The sequence below is a fragment of the Cygnus atratus genome, chromosome 27 (genome assembly GCF_013377495.2).
Source record: "Cygnus atratus isolate AKBS03 ecotype Queensland, Australia chromosome 27, CAtr_DNAZoo_HiC_assembly, whole genome shotgun sequence".
NCBI lineage: Eukaryota > Metazoa > Chordata > Aves > Anseriformes > Anatidae > Cygnus > Cygnus atratus.
This window is the reverse complement of record NC_066388.1, coordinates 5686821-5705875: the sequence shown is the minus strand read 5'-3', so window position 1 is coordinate 5705875 and position 19055 is coordinate 5686821. Positions and strand designations below refer to the sequence as shown.

Sequence of the window (19055 nt, the reverse complement as noted above, 5' to 3'; positions counted from 1 at the left end):
AGGCAAATGTTAACAGATGATTTGTATAAGCCAAGCTTGTAGTGAATATTGGGTAGTACACCTCCACCTGAGTGGGAAGGAGGACCAGGACTTTTGTACTATTTATTGCCTTGCAAAGACAGGCTCAGAGGCTTGAATGCTAACCATTTGGTGCCCCTTGACACCAAATGGTTTTGCTTAGTTCGTTTGGTAAGTATCCCTATAGCAACAGAAAATGATCTGTCCTCAGAGGAATTGCTGTAAAACAGTTTGCAATCAATTTTCACACTTGATGGCACTTCAAAATGAGACTGTTTTTCATAGAGCTTTTGGGTTTAAACAAGCAGTTGTTCTAATTGCACTTTGCTATAATACACTTTCATGCCACTTTATTTTGAGTAAATGGCTTGAAATATATGTCAAGCAATTATTACTCCATGTCTGGAACATAGCAAAGCCAAAACATTGTTGGTGTGACTTAATGAGAAAACAAATTAACAGACTTCTGCATGACTTCTCCCCGGCTGCCCTGCTGTTCCCTCTGGAATGAGAAAGGCTCGCATTTGACAGGGACAGTGAGACTTTAATTAGCAGGAGTACGGGCAGGGGGAGAGGGAAGGGGGCAAAATATAAATATACTCTTCCAAAATTAATTTGTGACTTCTCTTCAAACCCTGCTTTTATAGCTCTGGATGTGGCCATTAAGTATACATCTGTCCCATTCTTTTTTTGGTTTGTTTATCCAGTCCCGGCTTTGGTGTCGTAAAGCACCTATGAGGCAGATAGTGATACCCATAGGTGTAATCAGCCCATGGAACTGCAATGCTGCAAGTTCTCAGTGGGACCAAGAGGACAAGAAAAAGCAGCTGTGTTTTGAACATGGCTTAGTGCTTCAGCCAAGCCATACCATCCTTTCCTTTGTGCTTTACTAGGCTGTGTTGCGCTTTGTGGCTGCTGAATTTTTGTTCGGCTTTCAGGATTTCTTAACCCATGTTTGCTGAACACAGCACTAAGCTGCATGTGTGTGAGAGAAAAGAGGGTTTTTCTCCAGTTATAGTGATATATAGTTATTAAGGCAAGCTCAAATGCTTTTGTGAATAGCTACTTCTTCCAAGGAGTTCTGCCCAAACTGGGACGCCCGCCAGCCTTTCCCTCACCTCAGGAATGATAGTCCACAACTGAGCGGTGCTCCTTGACTACCTTCTTGTACAGCAAACTCTGGGGGTATGAGCAATTGTAATTATAAATGAAGTCAAATGGAAATAGGATGCTTTCAGAGGCTCCCAGCAATGTTGTGAGGAGCCACAAATAACTCCAGAGACAGTGATGACAGGATGAGACTTTCTGTCAAGACCAAATGTATTTGGTTTTGATGCTTTACAGCCTAGTCTTCCATAAAACTTGGTGTGTGTTTGTTTGTTTTTAGTTTTTTGTTTTTTGTTTTTTTTTTCTGAATCTGATCTTCCAGAGGACAAGGTATTTTCACAAGCTGGTTCTTGCATCATCTTACCCAAAACCTGTTAGTGTATCTGTCAGCTTTAGGTAAAGAGCTTTTATTTTCGATCCAAGCCTAACAGGAATGTTACCGTTCCTTGGAAAACATCGACTTTTACATGTCCTTGCTATGCTTTCTGACATATTTCATGTAGTATTTGAGAACCAGATTTTGGAAGATATTTTAGGTGTCTAAAGTAAGTAGTAGTGATGCACAGTTAGAGTGTGAAAGTCCCTAAAGGTATGTAATTGCTTGATGAGGCAGATAAATGTCTGAGCTACTGTGGAAGTAGTTGAAAGTGCCTCCCACCAAGTGTCTAATTCCTGTTGACATGGTTTAAAATCAATGGAATTATGTGCCAGAACTGCTCTAGTTGCCTTCAGTATCTCTCTGTGTGTTTAGTTATATCTTGGACACCTTGGAAATCTGCCTTTATATTGCATTTTCTGTTTTATCCCTGTGGGTAAAAATAGCTTAGGGGTTTCATCCACTGTAGATGACTGGAATTTCTTCTGCATTTTTCCCAGCCCTTTTCTTCTCCCTGTACGTGAGAGCTGGTAACTGGAGAGACAGATTGCTCTGTCAAACTGCGCTAATATCTGATGGCCACTGGATGACGACTTAGGGTACCTTCAGTCCTCATCAGTTTATGCCCCAGGCTTTTACCACATCATTGAGCTCTGCCACTTGTTAAGCCTTCAGATTGACCAAACTTTATTTTGGTTCTTGTCACTTGGCTTGCCTTTTGATTTGGGTTTTGGTTGTGTTTTTTTCTTTTTTTTCCCCCTCTACTTTGGTATTTAATTGCTTCTTTTACTTCTTACTTTCTTTACTAAAGGCTTACTGACTTTATTTCACCTTTTAAATGAAACTCCTTTTTCTTAAACCCTGTCTCTGAAAACATTAAGATGTTCTAACACTTTTTGGCAATTCTAACCAGCTTTCTCTGCTATCTTTGCTTCTTTACCTCTGTTTCTCCTTTACAATGCAGAAGATACTAACCTGATAGCAGGCTTTGATGCTCCTGAGGGCTCTGAAAAAGTGACAGAAGATGAGTTTGACCCAATTCCAGTGTTGATATCCAAAAATTCACAAGGTAAGCCAGGATTTGGGTGTGGAAGAGGGAAGGAGAAAAGAAACAATGAACATATATTAGTTCTGGGGTAGTGGTACTACAGTACATGTGAAGTAATGCAAATCATAAATTGTAAGATATTATCATTATAGTGTTTAGTGAGCTCAGTCTTTCTGTGATTTATATTGGCCCTGCGGTGTCTCTAGATTTTCTGTTTATGAGAAGGTTGCATGTCCGAAGAGATAGAATAGACATGCAAGCATCTTTAGGTCCCATGAAGTAATTTCTACCAGTCTGCCAGGCAGGGTACACTAATAGCTCTATGCCTAAAGTACAGTAGCAAATTCTTATTCTCTGAGGTTCTTATTTACTGTTTAAGCCAATGGAAGGAGGTCCTTTGACTTTTAAGTGAACTTGACATGAGGTACAAGAAAGGGAGGTGATAATAATCATTTATAACTCTGAGACTCCTGCCAAAAGCGAGTATTTTTATTTCTGACTAATGATTTTCAAAGGTGCGTGTGGGAACTGTGTGAGAAGCCTGGTAGGTGGTACCCACCTCCTTTGAAGAGCTTTGAGTGTTCTTCACCTTTAGGACACAGACTGGGAAGTTTCTCCTTTTACAGTATTCCTGTCACCTGCATCACATTAATGTTACAAACACACAAATCACATTAATGTTGCAAACAATTTCAGCCTTATGCAAGGTTGAGTCTAAGGAGCAGTACTGTTTCCCTAAAACAAATGATACTGCTGAATTTTGTAGCTCTTGTAGACAGGATTTTTCAGTATGGCCAATGAAATGGATCTTCTCTGTGCAGTCAAGCCATCTAAGGGCTTTGATTACAGCTTTTGGTATGCTAGCATAGGCTTAAAAATGTATTACAGAGCTCCCTTTATCTGGTTTTGGTTTTTAGTTTGGTAGAACTTTTTTGACTTACCTAACTACCATTTTCATGTACAGCATGAGCATACTGTATACCTGCTCTGCATCTAACGCTAGCTTCCAAAGACTGGTGCTTATCAGAAAAAGTTCTGTGATACTAAACTCTGCTCCTGCAGAGAGAGGAGATTTCTACCAAAGTTGGGCCAAGATAGGCTACTTTGAATAAAGAGCAGCATCTCTCTCTTGAGAAAGCTCAGCTCTCCCTACAGTGGATGGAAACTCAAAGATGCTTTAAAACAGCAACTAATTTTTAATGTGTTAAACTTTGAACAGTCCTTTCCATTGGTTTTGGGAGTACTTAAAATTGTTTTATAGATCCTTTAGTAAGGACTGAATTCTGCAGATTGGATGTAGAGATTCCTGTTGGCACAGAAGCTGCTGCGATGTTTTTCCATGCGAGTCTAGCAAGCTGGGTTTGGAGGGGAGGGAGAGGGTGGAAGAGCGAGCAAAGGGAATGTTGCTATCATGATGCAAGTAATGAGAAGAGCTTGAGCAGGTTTTCTGTTTTGCTTTGACTTTTTTTCTTGCTTGCTCTTGAACATCTGAAACTGTCGTGTGTGTGTGTGTCCTGTTCAATACTGAATTCCTATCTCTCACACTTTCAGGTGGGCATTCTAGAAACAACAGTGGAAGCTCTGAGTCCAGTCTTCCCAACATAGCCAGGTCTTTACTGCTGGTGGATCAGCTCATAGACCTGTAGCAGTGACACAGTAGCAGACGCAGTTTCTGTAACGTACCTAATCCTCCGTTTTCATTTCCAGAGGAGTTACCTTCAGTTGTGGTTCTTTTGTTTTTTGTTCTTTTCCTTAATTAAACGAAAAACAAATCTGCCAACAGGAGACAGTCACCCACCTTTCTCCCTGTCTTCCCACGCCCCACAAAAGATTCTGTCTCAGTTCTCCAGGTAGTCCTCTCTAAAGCTGGTGAAAACCTGCTGTGGTTCCTTCTGCACCTGTTTCTGCTAGCCCATGTCTAAAGAGAGCACCGTCATTAGCCACCCTGCTGAGATGTACACATAGCATCATGGAAAGCCTAACTGTAAATGATTTAGATAATCATAGCTGATGTACGATCCCTGCATACAACAGACTCCTTTCTCCACATAGTAGTGTGTAAACAACTGTTTCAGTCTTTTGAGTTTGTGTTTCTGGGTTTGTTTCTTGTTTTGTTCCTAATTTTCTGATGAATGGGCAGGAGGAAGGGGATGAGTGAAATTGGTAGGGACATCCCTCTCCTGCAGAATACAGGTTAGGAGAGCTGATGTTTCTAAATTGCCAGTATATGCTTCAGAGGAGGAAAAAGCACTGAATTCTCCTGAAGTAGTCATGCCTAGTACCTCTGGTGATGGTGCATATGAAGAGAGTTTTCTGGACTGCCCCCAGCTAATTGTTCGCTGTTTAACAATCCTGCTTATGAATGAACTGTGCTTCCGTGGGATGGGGGTGGGGGGGAGCTCAAAAAAAAAAAAAAAAAAAGGCCACCAGATTGTTAATGCTGCAAAAATGACCCTAAGTGAAATATAACAAGATTTTGAACCAAATATGTGTGAGTATGGCTGTGATTAGCTTTTTGTTGACCTTTTTTAGGCTGAAAAGGGCATTGTGGCAGCAGCAGATGTATTTTCTGTGACTATTTCTGTGTTTGACTGGAAAAAAAAATCCCCCCCCAACCTACTGTAAATTGTGTACGAAACAAATTGTCCTACAGTTGTCTGTCTACTTCAATCCTGGTTTTAGTCAAGCATCTGGTATCTGTTCTGGGTTCCCTGTTTTCTCTTGTAACTGCATATAGTGCAAACCAGTTAAGTATGGAACCTTTTTCTTTCAGTAGACAAAGATTACTGTGGACTTTATTCCACTCTTCAGTCTTTGTGGATCAAGCATGCACTTGGTTCAGGTGGTTTGAAATAAGTGCAGCTACAATTTGATGGGTTTTACCTTTTCTTTTTCCCTTTACATGCTTAGTTTGTCAGCTAGCTGGATACGCTAAACTTGTTTTCATTGGTTTATGGTCATGAAGTCCGGAATTTCTATCTTGTATTTGAAAGCTCTTTCTGAACAGAAGGACTCTTCCTCTGTAGTGGAATAATTAATAGCTTACACTGCTAACCTTGTGTATGTGTATGTAGCTGTATTAGTAAAAGTGCAGTTTCCCATGTGCGAAAGTATGAACGACTGAAATATGTATGTACTGACCTCTCGCTAAGACGGAAAGAAATCAAAGTTCATGACTACTCCTTTCCTATCTCCAGTCTCTCCACTATTCCCCCACCCCAACGCTTAGGTTAACAAATTCTGTAAATAGAATTACCATCAATCGTGTCTGCTCTACATTACTCTTCTTTTAAAACCTACACTTAATAATAAAAGTATTGCTTAAGTGTGTTGTATCATTACATGTGTATACTGCACTTTCCAAGAGAAGCTTTACATGAGAACTATGGAAATGACCTTAGTAAAATTGTGGATAGAACTTTATTATTTTTTTGTTTTATATTCCTAAAGCACAGGCAAGCTGGACTGGAAACATGAAGACGCTATAGATAGAAAGTTATTGTATAGTCAGATACTGAGAATATATGAAAAGAGAATGGATTTTAAAAAGTAACCATCTACTGTATATTAGAAACAAAGATTTCTGTGAATTAAAGTACTTTTAAAGAATGTTTAAGATTTTAAATGGCACTTGTTCAAGGGTTCTGGAAAAATTATAAATGCACTGGGTTGTTAATAATGCTATTAAATAAGCAGATGTGAATGTTCATTTTATTGCTTTTTCAAGTAGCCATTCATGGATCTGGGTGGGAAACGCAATACAATGGAAGCATACATTTTTAGAGATGTCTGTTACCTAGACGTGCTTCATCAGAGAAGACTCTCCGCTTACTTGCTAAGTGAATGAAAAATGCAAGGAATGTGAAATGGGTGGATACGTGGGATTAATTTGAAGCTCTCCAAAAAATGTGATTGTCCTAGAGGCAGTAGGTCAGTATTTGTGTGCTGCTCAAAAGTTGAGGAGTTTGTGTGAAAGCTGCTATTGTGAAGGAACAAATTGAACTTTCATCCGGTGTCCACATGGAAGAAGTTTGGTACCCAGCGTTCCTGAAATTGTGTCAGAATGGTTCTCATATAGCTATGGTTGCAACCTCGTTTGAAGCCATGAGAGGTGTTTCCTGTCTCCTTTTAAGGGTCAGATGTTGTTAAGTAACATAATATATACATGCAGACAGCAAACTTGCAGCAGAGTGATTTTCTTCCCTGCCTGGTATGTGCTGTGTATATATGCCAGGATGACAGAGGAGCCCTTTTGCCCTAGTAGGCTTGAGCTTGTATTGTTTTGGGCACTGATTGTTTTGATGTATCCTGGTACTTCAGATGCAACCACAGTACACAAAGCAACTTTGTTTCAACTCAAGGCTGTGCTCTGGATGCAAGAATAAGTTGTGCTTTTGGGGTGGTGAGATGTTAAAAGCAATAGCTGGAACTTAGATGTCAGTTCTTGCTGACTCTGAGTGGTCTTGAGTCTCAAACTGCCCCGCCTTTCAAACTCTTCCCCAGTTATTTAACTGGATTAGGACAAGTGTGTCACCCACAATTCAGAGATCAGCAAATTCGTGTTGTGTCTGATGATCCACTGTCAGCTGCAGCCATCCCATAGCCAGGTGGCTATGGCTTCCTGAATTCTGGCTGCCCAAGTCTTCACTGGGTTCCTTGGAACTTGGTCAAGTACGGGGTTACTGAAGGATTGGCAAGTGCCGCAGGAGCTGTGCGAGCTGAAAACATGGGCATGCTGGCAAAGGCTGAGAGATGTGTGGAAAAGCTGTGGCATGGGTGGCTTTGTGGCAGATCTGCATCTAAAAATTGTTTTTAGAGGGAGACTTTTCTTAAGAGCATGATGATGTCTATATTCCTGTTTGGAAGATCTCAAGAGGTCCTGTCCCCAGTGTATTCTTCAGTCTGAAACCTCACAGGGTATTGCCTCATGTGACTTTCCAAAACCACCTTATTTGAAAAGTGGTTTGTTTTTTTTTTAATCATGTTATTAAAATGGAAGCTCAAATGCGATCCAGGCCAAAGACAGTTGAGCAAGTTTCAGGGGTACTGAAGCAAATGCAAGAACTGGAGCGTATAGGCCTCTGACTACAGAAAATGTTGTCGAGCAGTGTGCTGCATGAGTGTTTGAAGTGTGAACATGCACATGCATGTGTCTGTATAAAATAAGTTATCTTCTTGTTGGCCAATACAGTTTGTGGTTCAAGGACTTTTATAGGTACCAGTCGGAGCTGGTAGGACCTGGCACAGGTGTGGGGGAAGAGTGGATGAACCATGGGGGAGTGCTTCAACACATGAGGCTTATCAGTCCACTCAGCTACCAGTAGTCGGGTGAGAATTTCCCCCGTGACTTCTTTGAGATGTGGGCACTGCACATTAACTACAGCAGGAAATATGGACTTGGGAGGTGGGGGCAGATGGGGAGGGAGTGTAGGGGTGATTTTAGTGGTGTAGTAGACTTCTGTACCCAAGGGAAGTTCTGCTCTGGGGAGAGCTGTGCCTACGCACAGAAATGCAGACTCCATGCATGGCACCAAACCTCCTCGTTGCTCCTTGGGTGGGCTGCCTTGCTGGGTGGCTGTAAGGACATGAGTGATCTGCAAAGCTTGTGCCCTCCACAGGAGGGAGTTTAACCTCTAGAAACTCATCTGCATCTTAAAAATGACTTGAATATGTAATGCTTGGCTTGTGCAAAGGAGGGTGAAAACCCAACAGCTGCTGTTAGTCTCCAGTTGGTTGGTGTAGTTCATGAACTGATGGAATAGCATGTGCAGTTTGTGCCTTCAACACCTGCTCTATCTCGTTTTGCACAGTGCAAACGACTGTGCAAGTGTGCCAAAACTAGAGCATTAAATTCCTCATCTTCTGGAAATGAAGCACCCTGAAGATGGTCCCGCTGTGCAGTGACTTGGGGCAAAACCATTTTGCTGCCTGAATTGGCCAGCGACACGGGAAGGGGGATGCCGACCTTCAGTGTCCTGCTTTGATGTCTGCTAACTGAAAACCCTGTGTGGGGTGGCCCTGTGGTGATGTTCAGTGACGATGCATCTAGAAATCGGAATATGCGGAAAAACACCACCGTTTCAAGAATGGAGGAATGAGAAGTCTTTTCACCCTTTTAAAATGCCAAACTAGTAATCTTGCTTACTAGTAACTGATGATTTTTAGCTGCCTGTTAATGTGTTGAGACCTTCCTGACTTCAGCTAGATAAAATGAGGAGAGCTGGTCAAGAAGCAGCTTTAGACCCCGGAATGCCTCAGTATTCCTCTGATGTGTTCCTGTTTTGGGTTCTGATCCAGAAGTGAGATCATCTCGGTGACTGCTCTGCCTCCTTGCAGGCCCTGTAAAATGAAGAGTAATTCCCATCAGTTATTTCAGTACCTTGCCATGTCTGTGTGGTGTTTTCTATGAAAGACAGGACCCCTGTATATCAGTGCTGTATCTCAGGGGTAAACAGTGTCTGCAGGTTGTTACCTGCATGTAAAATTACAACCCATTTTTTGTGGTGTTTTGCAAGCAGTGGTAATCTGGAAGCCGGAGCTGCTCTGTGGCCCCCACCTCAAAAGGTAGGGTGTGTTCCTGGTGCACTGAGCCAGAGGCACTTTTATTACTTAAATTCTCCCTTAGTAACAAAAACTTCCTTAGAAAGGGAGCCTGAGTATAATTGAGGAATTTATTTATTTATTCATTCATTCATTCAGATAATTGCTTTGTATCTGACCCTGGAATAAAAGCAATTACATACAGATGTTCAGGGGTAGAAAGAAACGTCATCTGTAAGCACGAGCTTCTGTAAAGACTTCATGGAGTAAAGTATGTGCTATAAAACTGAAGCCTTAATTGATGAAATAAGGGCTGCTTCCCAGCGAAGTACCTTGCAGATCCCGGGAGTCCTGGGGAGGAGGGGACAAAAGATACGGCTGCTGCCGAGTGACAGTGTCCGGCGTGGCGCAGGAGGCCGTCAGCAATCGCTGCCTCTGCAGGAGCGGCGTCCCTTTAGCACGAGGGGTTGTGGGTGCTGTGTGGGTTGGTTCCAGCAGCCATCTGAGGCCTGTATTGTTCCAGGCCTGTTGCAGAGCGTGCCTGTGGTGCGAACAGGAGCCCGGTTGTCGCAGAGAAGGGCCAGAGCTTCAACCAGAAAAGCACTTTATGAAATTCATGAGATTTGCCCTTTACAGTCATACTGCTAACGCCTCGTGGGGCAACCCTTTCTCTCCTTTGCTGTAACACCAAACAAAACTGCCAAACCTTTTAATGTGGAGCAGCCCCTCAAGTGCTTCGTTCTCGATCATCTGTGATTGCAGACCTGCGCACCCATCCATCGATGCTGGCCAACATAAATTCTGTCGTCCTAAAGGCTGTGCTCTGCGAGCCTCCAAGAGTTCAGCTGCACAGGTTGTAGCTATGGCTGCTTATGGGAATCCCCCGACTTTTTCTTGTTTAGATGTTGGGTTAGCGCTAACAAAGGGGTTTATGTTTGTTTTTTTTTTTTGGCTGATTGGACATTTTTGTGCCTGAGCATAGCTCAGGCCTTTTAACATACAAGATTATTGACTGCAAGAGGTCTAAGCCGGTCAGTCACGCACCCAGCTGCAGTGAAATGCTCCATGATGTTGTCTTCTCCGTAGTGATGCTGCCGTAGCTCCTCCTGAGACTGTAACTTTGCCTTTTGCTTCTCTTGGTGAAGCAAAATGAAGGAAAGCGAGAACGGGGACGTGGGGGGAAGCTGCCTGAGATGAGTTACCCTGAGGTGATGTCTGGAAACCAGGTCTGCCTTCTTCAGTGTCAGAAAAATGCAATGTCAGGGTGTAGATGGTGCTCCTCTCCATCACTAAGTTGCAAAGCTTCTCTGGTAACCTTCTAGATTTTAACATTGCTGTACCAATTTTCATTGGTTTTAAATTACCATGTACCCTAGTCTCTTTGCTGTGTTGTCTAGCAACTTCAAGTGAAACCAGCTCCTAATTGAAGGCCAGAACGAGTTCCCACTTAAACATCACTTCATTTTTTCCCCAGAGTAATTTGTAACTCCTGTACTGGCCTTAGCAAAGGAGAAAATTGCTTAAAAAAAAAAAAAAAAAAAAAAAAACCCTCTCCACCAACTGGGGCTTATATCCTGTCAGCCTTTCTCTTAACTCTGTCCCAAATGTCATCACTTGCATGAACATAGATGCAACTCAGGCACATAACTCTTTAAAAAGAAAATTCTTCAAATGACTTGTTTGTGCTGTTCTTGTGAAAACTGGGTTGGTTTGCATTGGCATAATACTCACTATGATAAATGCGTTCTTGCTTTTCCTGTTTTCCTCTGTGTTCTATCTCAATGAGGACTGGGTAATCAGAGGTGTTTGCGCGGTGTGGCAGCTGGTCTTGGTCCGCTTCCACGTGTATTCTCGAAATCTCACAATAAAACCTGGTAAAATACATAACCAGCCTCCTGGAAGAAAACACAACCATGCACACATCATTCCTGTAATCTAACAGATTAGTATCTAAGGTTAAATCATTGCTGACAACATGGGTTTCAGGAAAGATAGATAGTATTTTTGTAGAGCAACATAAAATGTTCACATATCTACACTGTCTTTATTTAGCAGTGTAATGTATTGCAGTGAATAGTTTCCCAATAAATAACAATTTTGATGCCTAATGAATGAGTACTGTGTCTTTAATTAAGAAATGGCTGAGAATGGGTTAACTTGCGTACGTCTACAGACTGTCAAGAAAAAGTGCCTTGCAGCCTGTGATGGTAGTATAAGTTCAAACCGTTAATCTGGGCAGAGTTTGGACATGGTAAAGCTATTTTGTCACCGCAGGGGTGGTTGGGTAGTACCTCGCTTGTCCATCGGTCAGTGGACACCAAACCACCTTGCCCCCCACGCCACCCCACCCGTTCTTCCTGCAATTCGTACTGCTTAGTTCTCATGTGCCTTTTTCCTATCCTTTTGCTAACATGAGTCCAATGACATACTCCTAACCTGCCAATAGTTCTTTGAAGGTAAGATATCTTCTGTTCTGTCTGTTGTGAGTCGTAAGGCAAAACCAACCCTATCTTGGGCTCTTGTAACTGGAGAAGAGCAGTTCTGCAAGCCTCACCCTGCATTGCCCTGTTAAACCAATGCAGAAGCAAGCCAGATTGCTATAGTTATGTTAGACACTTCATTTGAAATCATGGTATGGATTGTTTAAAATCACTTGTCTTGCAGTGGTTTAAAATAACGCTGCTATAGTTACCAGAATTCATTAAAAGCTACAGGCTGACATTTAGCAGATTGTAAGGCATCCCTGCGTATTTTACATGCCCGAGTGTGATTCCATGTATCTGTGGGATGGCTCACAGAAAGAGAGGCTATGCCAAGCCATACATCTGTTTATAGGGCACTCCTGAGGCGATAAGCAACAGTGCAGAATAAAATGACAAGAACAGTTTACTGAAGCTTCACCCCAGGCAGCAGGGCTACAAAGTGCAAACCTCTCTGATGGTCATGGTTGTGGGTGGCACAGAAACCTCTGTGAGTGGTGCTGAGTGTGCCCATTCGTCTGTCAAACATCATCCATCTCCTGAAAACTTGTACTTGTGGTGTCCCTGAGTCGTGAGACTGTGCTGAGTTGTGTCATCTTGTGTGCAGTAAATACCCTCCCTGGCATTTTTACTTTCTTTTATTTGTCCTCCCTCTCCGTCTCATTTTCCATGTGTGGTGGTGGTTTAAATCTGAACTTCATGACATTGCTTGTGTAATAAGAACTTACATTCGTTCTTATGACTAAAGAGATATAGCTTGTTGAGTAACACTCTTCTTTTGCATTTTTAGGTCTGCAGAGGGATCCAGCCCTATTTCCAGTTGTAGCTCTTGATCTCTGTAAAGGACCTTCTGGCAGTGATGGACTTGCTTTGTACAGAGGTCAGTCTGAGATGCTAGAGGTGAAAACCCAGCACAACTCAGAGTCAGACTACTTAGCAAGAGACGGTCCTTCAAGCAACAGCTCCTTCTACAGCAGTGAAGGAGAGGGGACAGACCATGAAGGAGATATTTTGGATTGTAGTGGGTCCAGGCCTTTACTGATGGATTCAGAAGAGGAGGAGGAAACCTGCAAGCTGGGCCCAGGGTTCCTGCAAGCTGGGCCCAGGGAGAGACGGGAGGCTTCCAAAGATGCCCACTCCCAATCTTCCCAGGCCAGAGCAGGGGAGATGCCATTCCCTGCCTTCCAGTCGCACTCTGGGGAGGTTTTTAATGAACCAGATGTTTTTGCCACGGCTCCTTTCCGAAGCTCGAGAAAAGTGCCTGATGAGGTGGATGTCTTTACCAAAGCTCCTTTCATCTCCAAGGGCAATATGGCTCACAGACATCCAGAAGAAGCAGATGTGTTTCTGAGAGCCCCTTTCACAAAAAAGAAAAGCATGGAAGAGTTGACTTCTCATAGCATGCCTAAGGAACAGTTCACACCTCCTGTTTTCATAAGTCAAGCAGGCGATGTCCAACACAGAGCCAGCCCTATGTTCCAAAGCCTGGATACAGCATTTCGTGGGTCCACGGCCTCGGCAAGACCTCAGTATCCCTCTGCAGGTTTTACTCAGCCGACCAATCTTCCTCCTTCTTCTGTAAGAGCGATGGAGGCCCAGGAGAACATCGCTTCTAAAGGTGTGCAGCCCGACCACAGCGGCATGCCCAGTGAGAGGAACCAAGGACAGGTGCTCCCACAAGAAGCCATCCTGGGCTCCATGGTTAACAAGCCTTTCCGTCCACAATCCTTGTCAAAATACTCCCGTCACTACAGTCCAGAAGATGGGCAAGGTCTTGAAGTCAAACCCATAGCTGCTTACAAAGTGGTTTCTCAGACCAACAGACAGGCAATAGCAGGATCTGTCTCTGTTGCCCCTCTGTCTTCCAGGACTACGGAACTGCCCGACGGGGATCCTTTTGCTTCAGCACCCTTTCCTTCCAAAGCAGGAAAGCAAAAGCCTTAATCTGCTGTGAGCTGGGAGGTGTGCTTCCTGTAGAACACCTCTCACGGGACCTCTTAGTTGAATTGAATGACATAGCAATATATATATATTATTATTATTTGGTCAGAACTCTATTTGCAGTGATACATAGTTGAACCATTTTAAGTTATGTTAGCTAATCTGAATGCCTGGCTCTCAGGATCTTCATATCCTTTTCAATTGCTTCTTACCTTCCTCCTCTCACTGCCTTCCACGCCACCCTCAGTTATTTTTAGATGCTTTTCCAAAACAGTAATATTCCATACTTTCTGGCTGGGGAAAGGCGTTATAAGATGAATTAGAAGGCTTATTCATTACAGAGCAAGTCAAGCGGGACTGGCTTATGCTCTGGCAAAGAAGTGATTTCGCATGTTGAAGGGTTATTGGGACTCCGTTCCCAGCAGTGGGGGCTTCTGGAGGACAGCAAGGTGACACGTTCTGCTGCTGGTAGCACTGGCAAGCTTGGCAGCTGAGGCTCCAGGGTCATTCTGTCACGTACAGTGTGTGTTTGTGGGTTTTTATGCACAATAGGCAATGCCTAACACCAGGTCCATGCAGTGCAGAGGTGAGCAGAACAGTGGCAGTGCACGTGCAGCACCTCTTAGCTCGCTGCCATGTGCAGGGCGCAGTGTGTCAGCGCCCGGAGCAGTCGGTAGGAGGACTCGGTGCCTTCCACTGCTTGTCTTTCAGACGCTCGAGAATTGAAACTTCAGCGTAGCAATCTGTCAGGCTGCTACCACTGCTGTTACTAGGAAAATCAAAAGATCAAGCAAAACTTTGACATGCATGTATCTTATCTGGTTTATGCCAAAGCGTAGGACCCAGAAATTTGCTTTTGTTGTTGTGAAGGAGAGAGCTGTGCATTATTACAGTATTAAAAATATGCCTGATGGAAAAGTTTATTATGGAAACAACCTGACAGATGTCCTGATCTGCATACCTCATTTGGTGTAATCCTGCATTGGGTGCAATCCGGTTAGACTGATATATGCTAGCAGAGAACTTGACTCTAGTTTCATCAGTTCTGCCTTTTGTTTTCTTATCAATCAAGATGAACCCAAACAAAATGTACTCACTCTTCTCTGGTAACATTTGCTCTACTTCAGAAATCTTGTGCTTCCTACCGTATTCCCAAAGAGAAAGACATCTTCTTCCTGTTTGTTCTGCCATTGACGTAGTGAATCCCCATATAGTGTTTGGTGGGAAAATAGTCTGGAAGGTTTACTCCAGCTGTTTGTCACTTGCTGGCCGCTAGGCAGAAATAAAGTAGACTTTGCTCCCCTCTCTTCACAATAATACAAGGCAGAGATAAGAGTGAAACCTCCTGCCTTTGTTTTTGCAAAGTGCCTGTTGCATTGCTTGTCTTGGTCCTGCTATTTCTGGCCAGCGGCAGCTATGTATTTGTAAGTGTTGTCTGGTTTCAAAGCGTGCAGGTGCAGGGCTCTTTAGGCTCGCAGTCACTCATGCCTCTGTAGTGCAGTGGTCCTCCGTCCTAACAGGTGCTGATGCTGCAGAAGGTCTCCCAAGAACAATCTCCAGTTGTTTTGTTTGCAAGGGCTTCCCCATTGACTTCAGGAGTTTCTGCCAAGCCCCTCGAAAGCCTTGCAGTGACCATTTCCCAAGTGAATTTGATCCTTATCCTGTAAGCTGGAGCCTTGCGCAAAGGATAAAGGACAGATTTTGCCTTTGGGGCTCTCTCACAAGTGGCTTTGAGCTTTTGTGGGGGAGTTCTTGGAGCTGGCTGCTGAGGTAGGTTGCTGTGGTCAGGACCTGCTGCAAATGGAGCAGGTTTCTGTCCTGCCCTCTTACCGATGTGCTTGTACTCAGAAGATTCGGGACTACTGTCCCACTAGGGGAGGGAAGGGCCGATGTAACTCCTTGTAATGTGCTGGAGTCACACCAGTGAAAGCTGCTGCAGCCAAATTCAGTCTAGTTTTTGGGGGGGGAAAAAAAAAAACAGACACCACCTCCATCCATAGCTTTGACTGATGTCCAGATAATAAACATTAAAGGAACTCAGCGAGCTTGTTACAGATGCACGTGAAGACTGCTCAAACAAAGCAGAGCAGTGCACATGAACGGGAACACAGTGCAGGTCTCTGCTGAATTTTCAGCCCTGCAGTAAGGGGAGGGTGGATGGAAAAGTCCGGAGCACCAGGAGATGACAAGCAAAGCATGTGCAGATAGGAGTTACCAACTGCTCTGCGTTCCCCATCCCCTCCCCAGTCTCAGTTCCCTTCCAAAACCTGCAGTTGCAAGCAATAAGCCAAATGTTACTGCAGGGAGCACTCAGCATTGGGTTTGCCTGGAAGACAGAGAGAGAAAGTGGAACTGAGGTGTTGAAAGCCCTGCGGAGGGGAGGGACAGCTCTTGGAGGCATGGAGGCTGTGTGCAGCTGGACCTCCTGCCCTGCTCTGCTGCACAGCACCGGTGTGCTGCTGCTGCAGGTGTGTTCTTCCCGTGCTCCTCACCGCCTCTGGGAGATAAAGTGCTGCAAAGAAATTTCTGGGTTTCCCTTAAGACCTTCAGTGAAGCCAAAGCTGTAGTTCATTGCATTTTGTTGTCGTTGAGTTTTCTGTTCAAATACATACCCGAGAGTGATTGACCATGCAGGTTGTTGCTGGATTGGATCAGTGAGAGATGCCAAGGAGGACCGTGATATCAAACTGTGAAATGCAGGGGATACCAAGAAGGCTAAGCATGAGGGTGTAGATTTGTTTCAGCACATGGCTGTGCCATGGCTGTGCATGTGGCCAGCAGGCTGAATTTGGCCTTAAGCTGTTAAATTCACTTGGGAAGCCAACGGAAGGTCAGGGCTTGGCAGTGTAGGGATGGATCTGTGCACTCAGGATATGCTTTGCTGGAGTAAGCAGGTACCACATATAAATAAGATGTGGGCTCAAGGTATTACCTCTGCTAACTGGATTCATGTTCTTCTTACTTTCTTTCATTATTTTTTACTTGAAAAGTTGCTTTTGGATAATTCTGTGAAACTTCTTACGATGCCACATCCAGGTCTCACGTAACAAAAGAAAAAAAAACACTTGTGTGCTCACATCAGTGAGGTGGAGGTGAGCCCTGTATCGTTCAGACCTCGCTGTCCCGTGCTGCCAGCCGTGGGAGGACGGGGAGCACGCAGAGGTGCAGCTGGGTGCGAGGGCTCACCGGCAGCATGGGCTCAGGTTGGGTCAGGCTGAATTTCCAGCTAGCATTTTGGCAGCTTATGTTCCTCAAGCACTTTACACAGAGCAAGCTAACGATGCTCCAGAAACTAATGATCCTGCCAGCATGCATCTAGTGCTTAAATGGTTTAAAAACATGTTGGGAGGGTGGGGGGAGAGCTTGTTTGAATCTCTGTGTGTGACCTATGAAGGAATGGGACTTCTGGTTGCAGTCAGAAAATTGAATTTCAATACCAGTTAGTCTGATACCATTCTAGTTTCCAGCCTGTATTCCTCCTAATCCTGCATGGCCAGTACTGCAGCTTCAGCATGATGTATTGTAAGTGGAAATTTCATTTCCTTATTTTATGAAGCTACAGTTTCTAATGCTTATGGAGTAATAGTGCTTATAGCTTGCTTTGCCACCTAGCTGATGTTAATGCAGCAAGACTGGTATGGCCTCAATGCAGCATTTTAAAGTCAATTTTCTGAACAGAACCACTGGTTTCACCTTTTTTAAAGCTGTAGTAAATTCTGCCAGCTGCCCTGGGTCTCCTAGGAGACCTCATGGCCAGAGGGACGCAATTACCACTTCAGTCCTGTGACAATCTTAGACATGGTTCTTATCCATTGCCAACTTAACTTGAATGCACTTAGAAACATAGCGCTTCAAAGTAAGTAAGCAGAGTTTCTGCATGAAAAAAAAAGGGGGGGTGGGGAGAAAAAAAGAAAAGAAAAGGCAACAGGCTTTGCTCTCTGTGCCTCCTTGCTGAAACATTTGCACAAGTGCACATACTGGGACCAGCTGCCCCAGGGTTCGCCCGCTGCAGCCTGCTGCAGTATTTTTGGGACTTCTCCCCATCTCTCATCTCGGCACTAGTCATGTGTGGCGTTCAGTTTACAATCTTAGTCTCTTGAAGCCAGCACACACTCAGTCCGTACTGCACGGTATGCATGCAGCACGTCGGTGATGTTAAGCTCGTGACAGCAAACCCGCGTGAGCAATTGTGATGCGCGCTGCCTGGAGCGCATCTTCAGAGTGACTTAATCAGGCAAGACAGAGTGCGATCTGTTTAATTGCTGAACTCTCAATCACTCCAAAGTGGTAATCGGTTACTTTAACTCAGCTTCCACCAAAGACTCTTGTGTTGGGGAGTTGAATTTTTTTTTTTTCACGGTGTTAATTTAAGGCCTTTTAGTATACCAAAAGACTCCAAAGCATTTTTAGAGCAGGTATCTTGACAGTGAAATCTTGTTCCAGTCTTGAAATGCATTCCTGAAACCTGATCAGCTCTGTTAGAGTTTCCAAAAATAAGCCCCGGCCTGTAGTTTCTGTTGTGCATAGGGTGAAGGTTGTCACACACGGCTAGAAAAGCCCCCCTGAGAAGTGGGAAGGATGGTGGTGATCCGGCAATCTGCTGGTCTCCTATCCTGACCCCACTCTCTCTTCCACAGCAAGGGAGAGTGAGCTGCTTGCGAGCACAGGGAGGGCAGGGGGCTTTCTGTGTCTGTGTGGTTGGGGCTGGGAGCTTGATGCAGGAAAGCACCAGGGGTTGCAACTGGTTGAGCATCTCCGCACACCACATCCAGCAGTGAAAGCAACTCCTACTGTCAGTGGAGGAGCATTGTCTCCGCGTGGAGCAGAAAGCTGGAGCTGCAGGTGTTCGTGGCCTCTGCTGACTGTGATGAGCGATCTCTGTGACTTATGTTGCAAGAGCAGTGTTCTGCTTGAACCACGTTGTTATTAAAGTGATTCGTAGTGGTCTTGGAAATACCTCTGACTTGCAGATTGGTGGAGTTGAGTGTTGCACTCTAGGTGTGATCGTCTGTGTTTCCGGTAATCATTATGAAGAAATGTTCAAGTTGTAAACTTATGTACATTCTATTAAAACTGTACCTGATTACAATACCTTGTCTCTCCTGTGCCTTCTTCTCCTCCCTCCGTGCAAAATATTTTTGCTAGATACAAAGACTTATTTTTAATGAGTTCTTCCTGCTAAGGTACTGAACTCTGTCCTGGCTCTACTATTTTATCCGGCAGTTGCAAAGTCAAACTGATCTTTTAAGCTCAGGATATTCCAGCGTAATGGGGGCCTTCATGGCCAGGGCAACGCTGTGGTGGCACAGAGCAGTCGAGCCCCCTGCAGACACAGGAGCTGCTGCAAGGGAGGATGCGCAACGAACCCATGCCCAAAGAGGACGCGCTGCACACGAGTGGAGGGGTCCGTGAGCCGTGGCTGACGTGCTGCACAGGTCGTCCTGAGCTGCACGTGTGTGCTGTGGGAGGCGGGGGGGGCTGGAAATGGGTTTTGGCAAAGCACAGGGAAAGCATGCTTGCTGTGAGCTCTGCAGCGTGCCAAGGC

The 19055-nt window shown here is 44.4% G+C and overlaps 1 protein-coding gene across 3 annotated transcripts in view; it reads left to right on the top strand.

Moving 5' to 3' along the window:
• AAK1 (AP2 associated kinase 1) overlaps window positions 1–18599 on the top strand; it is an 89776-nt gene extending 71177 nt beyond the window's left edge. The window contains exons 20-21 of one of the 3 annotated variants that reach the window (XM_035568826.2): window positions 2466–2570; window positions 4101–4483. In XM_035568826.2, the coding sequence (XP_035424719.1) occupies window positions 2466–2570; window positions 4101–4195 (200 nt within the window). In that variant the 3' untranslated portion in view covers window positions 4196–4483. Of the gene's footprint in view, window positions 1–2465; window positions 2571–4100; window positions 4484–9612; window positions 10020–12359 lie in introns of those variants that run through there. The other 2 variants (XM_035568824.2, XM_035568825.2) reach the window with 2 other exon arrangements.
• The last annotated feature ends 456 nt before the right edge of the window (window positions 18600–19055 follow it).